Source organism: Athene cunicularia (genome assembly GCF_003259725.1).
Source record: "Athene cunicularia isolate RWA chromosome 1 unlocalized genomic scaffold, athCun1 chr1_part2, whole genome shotgun sequence".
Classification (NCBI taxonomy): Eukaryota; Metazoa; Chordata; class Aves; order Strigiformes; family Strigidae; genus Athene; species Athene cunicularia.
In genome coordinates this window covers 20,850,712-20,856,711 of record NW_020799092.1, presented here as the reverse complement: position 1 = coordinate 20,856,711, position 6,000 = coordinate 20,850,712, and the positions used below count along the sequence as shown (strand labels likewise).

The 6,000-nt window shown below is 36.7% G+C and overlaps 1 protein-coding gene across 2 annotated transcripts in view; it reads right to left on the bottom strand.

Moving 5' to 3' along the window:
* Window positions 1-237: 237 nt before the first annotated feature.
* PRMT8 (protein arginine methyltransferase 8) overlaps window positions 238-6,000 on the bottom strand; it is a 71,842-nt gene continuing 66,079 nt past the window's right edge. For both annotated transcript variants that reach the window (XM_026865878.1, XM_026865870.1), the window contains 2 exons: window positions 3,697-3,818; window positions 238-1,854 (listed from right to left, as the gene is read on the bottom strand). In XM_026865878.1, the coding sequence (XP_026721679.1) occupies window positions 1,771-1,854; window positions 3,697-3,818 (206 nt within the window). In that variant the 3' untranslated portion in view covers window positions 238-1,770. The remainder of the gene's footprint in view (window positions 1,855-3,696; window positions 3,819-6,000) is intronic.

The window sequence follows — 6,000 nt, the reverse complement described above, 5'->3', positions numbered from 1 at the left end:
CCTTAAAGTTCTAGAATGGCAGAAGTGTTAGTAGAAAGTGACTTCTAGAGGTTTTCTGGTCAGTCATTACTGAAAGAATAGCTGATCTAGCTATGAACTGTTCCCTGAAAATTACAGCAATATTTGAAAGATAAAATCCTACTCATTTTGTGAGGAAAGTTGTTCATCCTCATTCCAAGAAAATGTAAGAAAAGTGCTTTAAAACAACGGTGATGAACTACACTGCAACCAGTATGCTTTACTGCTGAATTACAGTTTAATTTCATTCTACATAGATACCATGTGATACAATCCCTAGACCATAATCTTTAGACCATAAGAAAATGGAGGCACTGTACAGTTTTTTGTGAAGGGAAAACCAATAGAAATAGGTTTCTAAAAAGTGAAAAGTTGACAAATACTGGCAAAATACATCTTCAAGTATGCTTTATTTGCAGGTGATTAAAAAGTTTTTTAGGCAAAAAACCTAGTCAATCTCATCCATGATGGAACATGATTTAGTGCCTAATGCCAGACAGACTGGAATATGGGTAGATAGGACCGATGATGCAGTTTTTGACGAATTACATGTGGTTAAATGGTCAGTATTCATATAGTAAAAAGACTTGATACATACGTATGAAGAATTATAAGCAGTTAATATTTTAACTATAAGCAGGAGATATTGTAAGAAAAACAATGGGTGTAAGGGGATGGGGAAGCTACAGACATCTTAGTAATATCAGAAGCCACAGACATCTTTTTAAAGACATTAGCTTGTTCCTGCAAATCACTGCACTCTTGAGAATAGTATTTGCAATTTATAGCTTATCTAAAACATCACCAAAAGGAAACACTTAATTCTTATTTTTTAAAAAATGATTTTGTATTAAGAATCTTGCAAAGAACTGAAATATGGCATGGCCAAGAAACATGAATTACCCACCATTTCAGAGACTTTGCATTCATTACATTTAAATACTAGGTGTCTGATTTCAGAAGGTCTCATGCAAAATCCAGCTATAAAAACTCACCACAGAATATTTTCAAGGATAAAAAGCTAATGTTTTTTAAAGCTCTGACAGACATCCAGTTGTGAAGGTGAATTTTAAAACTAATGGTCCACATTTTCCAGAGGACATTCAAAAAGATAGTTGTTGAACTTTCTGTAAATACCCAGCTCTTATCTACACTTTGCATGGAATATTTACCAAAGCTGTAACTTTGGACAGTTAATGGAATATATCACTGCCTAGAGTAGTGCCAGAGGTAACATCATTATCTTTCCATAATTGCATAATGAGAATTAAATAATCACAAAACAAATTCCTATTGTGAAATGACATTTTTTTTCTCATGTACAATATATATATTCATTTATATTGAATATAAGTCCAGTAATACTATCACAGTAATGTGCAGTAGTGGTCTTTCATAGTGAGAAAACTGCCCTAATCTTCTTTAACATGCAAAGCTTGGAAGAACCAGAAATTCACAGTAAGTAGTACAATTTGTATATGCATCTTCTGCCATCCTAAAGTTAACCAGAACATTCAAGACTCTTGCTTATTTTTCCTATATGTTTGACAAAAGCTACAGTTCTGTATACTGTACATTCACAGTGGGATACCAGCCCCCTATACTATCTGCAAGAAGGATCAGGTTACCACTTTCCATCAGAGTAAACATTCTAGTATTTAATACAATAATCTTGTGAACAGTAGTTCCTAGCTTGAAGTTCAGCAGTTCAAGACTTGATAAAATTCTCCATTTCATCTGACAGGTTTCTTGCTAGCGCATTTTGTAGTCATTAGATACTGACATTTCACATAGCTGTCCTTTAAAATCCAAGTCTACTGTGAAATCCAGGTCACGCTGTAAAAAAATTTAAATGTAACATGTAAATAAGACCGTAAGTTCGGTGTATGAATTCAGTTATCATTGCCTGGGTTAAAAAGACTTGCAGATTCAAGAGATACCTCCTGTGGTTTATAACTTCTTTTGGTTTTAAATGTTGCTAACTATGAAAAAGCAGGATATAGGATGTGTAAGTGCATTCACCATAGAATCTATGTCTAGGGCATATCTGTATATTCTTAATGCTGATTTAGTGTCCTGGTTACAACTAGGAAGTTTCTGAAAAACTCTGCTATCATACATATGCCATAACAAATTTTTAAGGGTATCCCCCGTTCAGATGCTCTTGATGGAGTGTAAAGGGCTTTCACACTAGGAGTTACTCCGGAACAGATCTAGTAAACTTCTTGTTGTAGAGAAACCTTCAGTCATTCTTTTTTCTTACGACATTTTTTTTGGCAAGAGGCACTACACAGCCCTACAAAACAAAGCTGTCTCTCTAAAAGCTTTTGAAAGGCTTCGTGTTTCAGAAGAATAAAGCACTAACAAATCCTTCTGAACCGAGGTAGTCCCTCTGTCTTATGATAACTATTGAGAACCCATTAATTTTAGTACCTAAATCTGCATTTCGGTGCTTACTGCTGTGCGAACAAATTTGATATATTTTCTTCATTTTTCCCTCAGAAGAAAACTGATAAATTCAACCCAAAAGAAAATGTTCCAGTTCCCCAAGAACAACATAAAGGTGGGAAACAGACTGTTTTCCTCTACTTTCACAGTATGTGGTAGCTTCAGGAGTGAATGTGTTTGTTTTAATGCCAAGTTTATTTTGTGTTTATTTCTTCCCCTGTATCAACACTACTATGAAAACCATATCCAATCTGTATTTGCTACAAAAAAGGAAAAGAAATGCAAAAAAGGAAGGCAATGAAATGTTAAGATTTGCCGCAGTCAACAAATGCAGTATTTCAACAATTATAACAACTGCATGGATGGATTATAATCAGGTTATTTTAATGGCTGTATGTTGTAATAGAAAATGAAGAGATTCTGCTCAGGGTTTTTGGCAGAAAATGGTGTCACCGTTTCTCCTAGAAGCCATACTTCTCATGTCTTGCTCTTATATACAGGCATGGGTTGTCCATCAGAGCACATCTCACAGTCTCCTTACAAGTTAAAAGAAGCACTGAATAATTTACATACTTGGTGAGGGATTCAGCCCATAGCAGAGAAACTGAGAAAGCTTTCACCACTTGTCATAGTGTGATACCCAGTATCCATCATGCTTTAGCTTTAGTCTTAAATAAAACATCTGTATTTTCTGTGGAAAACCACAGTTTTAAAACAACCATATCACTTGATTAGTGAGCTCCAGTTGTGCATTTGGTCACCGAGTTCATACAGACATTCAGCTGAAATCTGTTACTTAATTTCCTAAAGGAGAGTTCTTAAGCACTGCGTGGGAAATCTGGCGATAGATAGGGAACTGAAGTATTCTTGATCATCCCGTATTGGCAGAAGAGAACTTACTGCTGATTTTAGTGATAGCATGAAGAGACTCTTGTTTACTTGTGTCACAAAATGTCAGCCAAGCTGATTGCAGAGGGCAACTGACTTGGTGATGTACTTGAATCATTTCTTCCCATGCTAGCTTGTTTGCAGGCTGAGTTCTGTGACATTAGCACTGCATTATCATTGCTGTTAGCAGCTTTGGTGAAGCTGTGACTAGAGCTCTTACTAATAAACATGAATTTACAATCTTTAGCATGCTCATTGTTTTACTTACGGGCACTTTATTTACTGATTATTTATAGTTTGTGATCAATAGAGTTGGAATTGGAATCAGTGATGCTGACTCACCACATTTTTTGCATTTGGTTTCATGGATATAGTCCCATAGATTTCTTCTCCTCGTCTCACAGTTAAATAGTCCTCTAAGTAGAAGACAGTTTGCTTCCAGTGAGTATAGGGAGCATCAGGTGCTAAAAAATATATATGGGTATTAATTATAGACATTTCATCTTTGCATTGCACATCAAATTAAGACTTGGGAACAACTGAAAAAAGCCTTTCTTCTCATAGAATTCTTTACTTTATATACTATATTAGCAAATATGCTTTACAACAACACAATTTTCTTGACTGTCAGTGGCTTGTCTTCTGATTTTTACTGGAATATGTCAGATGTAAACCACACCCAGCAAGGACTCTGCAAAGTGGGTTACTGGGCATGATAGGCACTTTTTTGATGTTTCCCTTTCAACCCACACACATTCAAACTGGGCAAATCAACACTAAGTGCTTTGAAAGTCAGAAGTCTAAATTAGTGCAAAAACCAATTACACAAAACCATGAAAGAAGGATTCATAGAAAACCCCTATTAATCACAATGACACAGATGAAACCTTTGACTTAAGATCCCAGAACAGGAGAGTTTATATTTTCCAGGAGGATACAGCTGGGGAAAGGGCACTTGCACTTTAACCTGGTTTTGGACTCTCTAAAAGGCATTTGCTGTGGGCAATTTGCCAGAGATGAATATTGGTCTAAGTTTACTTCTAGTCTTGCTCAGCAAAATCACTTTGATAACTTTCTGCTATTTCAGGGTTTTATTTTACTTTGGTTTTATTTCTGAGTTAAATTCAAATCTTTGAGCAGTGCCTAATGAACTTGCGTTGGTTACTTCTTGTTCCTAGCATTCTTGCAGTTAAGAGCCTCTAGGAACCTAAGAATAGCTGTACAAGTTCAGAGACTTCCTGTCCTGACAAAAAAGCCTCCGATAAATGTATTTTTATTCCATTTGTTTCTTCAGTCACTTTTTGATGCAGACATGGGCCCAATGTATTGAATTATGCTAATAATACCTTAGCACAGTTCAATAAAACAATGATCTCATTTCATTTCAACATCAAAGTTTTAAAAAAATATTTGGCTTTAGAAGTTGTTTGTGACTGGGGGAATAATGAAGCTTTTTTTAAAAACCGCCAGGACAGGAATTTTTAACAGTGCTTTTTTTTTTTTTTTTTTCCCAAAATCCTAGAATCAGAAGACCAACAGAAAAAAAAACTTATGTCAGAAACAGTGTTGGCAAACTGGTATCTTCCAAAGGAAAAATATTTTACCAGCTAATTTCTGGCTATATGTCTAGACAGTTTTGATGACTGTTAATCTCAATGCCTAATTTCTTTCAGGAGTTCAGGTCCAGAATCCGTTTTCCATTTGGACATGCTCTGTAAAATTTCTAATTGAAAACATGCTAGACCAAAAGTAAGATGAACTTTTATTTTAAATCATAGCTGCTATCTTGTACACACAGATGTACATGTGCACATGCCCTTATGCAGAGCTATCTTCCTTAGAAAAGCCTGGCATATCTGGAAACTGGTGCTCCATGGACGGGGGGGGGGGGGGGGGGGGTGTGGAATGTAGGCGCAGGTCTTCGAGTCCATAAGATCTTCATAATTAAAAAATGACGTATCAGTGAAGTGGCACTTCCTCATGTCCTACAAACCTGGATATTTTACTGAATTCAGTAGAGCTCTGCCAACAAACCCTAGCTGGAATCCAGATCAGTCTTAAGACAGTGGTGTCTACACCTTCAGTTACTGAAGGCCAAACAACCTTTTAATTATAGAGTTACTTCTTCTGCACCTACCTTATCATGATGTGCTGAACAGAGGCAGAGAACCACTTCCCTCAACCTCCTGTCTACGCTCATGCTCATACAGGTCAGGATGATTGGCCAGATTTGCTGCAGAAGCATACTTCTGACTCACGTTCAGTTGTTGCTCACCAGAGTCCAAGAGTCTTTTCCAACAAAGCTGATTTCTATCCAGTTGGCCTAAGCAATAGCTTGGAGTTGTTTGGTCCCAGCTGCAGGACTTTGCAGCTGGCTTTGCTGAACTTTATAAGGTTCTCATCAGCCCATTTCGAACCTGTGTAGATCTCTATAAATAGCAGCCCTTTCTCTCCAGCCTATTCTCCTCCCAACTTGGGATCATCCACAAATTTGCTGAGAATGCACTTTATCCCATTATTCAGGTTGTTAGTAAAGATGTGGAATAATACTGTATGTCACTGTATGTCACCTGTGGGATGCTACTAATAGCTGGCCTCTGGTTTGACTTTGCTGACTGACACATTTTGAGCCAATTTTTCACCTGT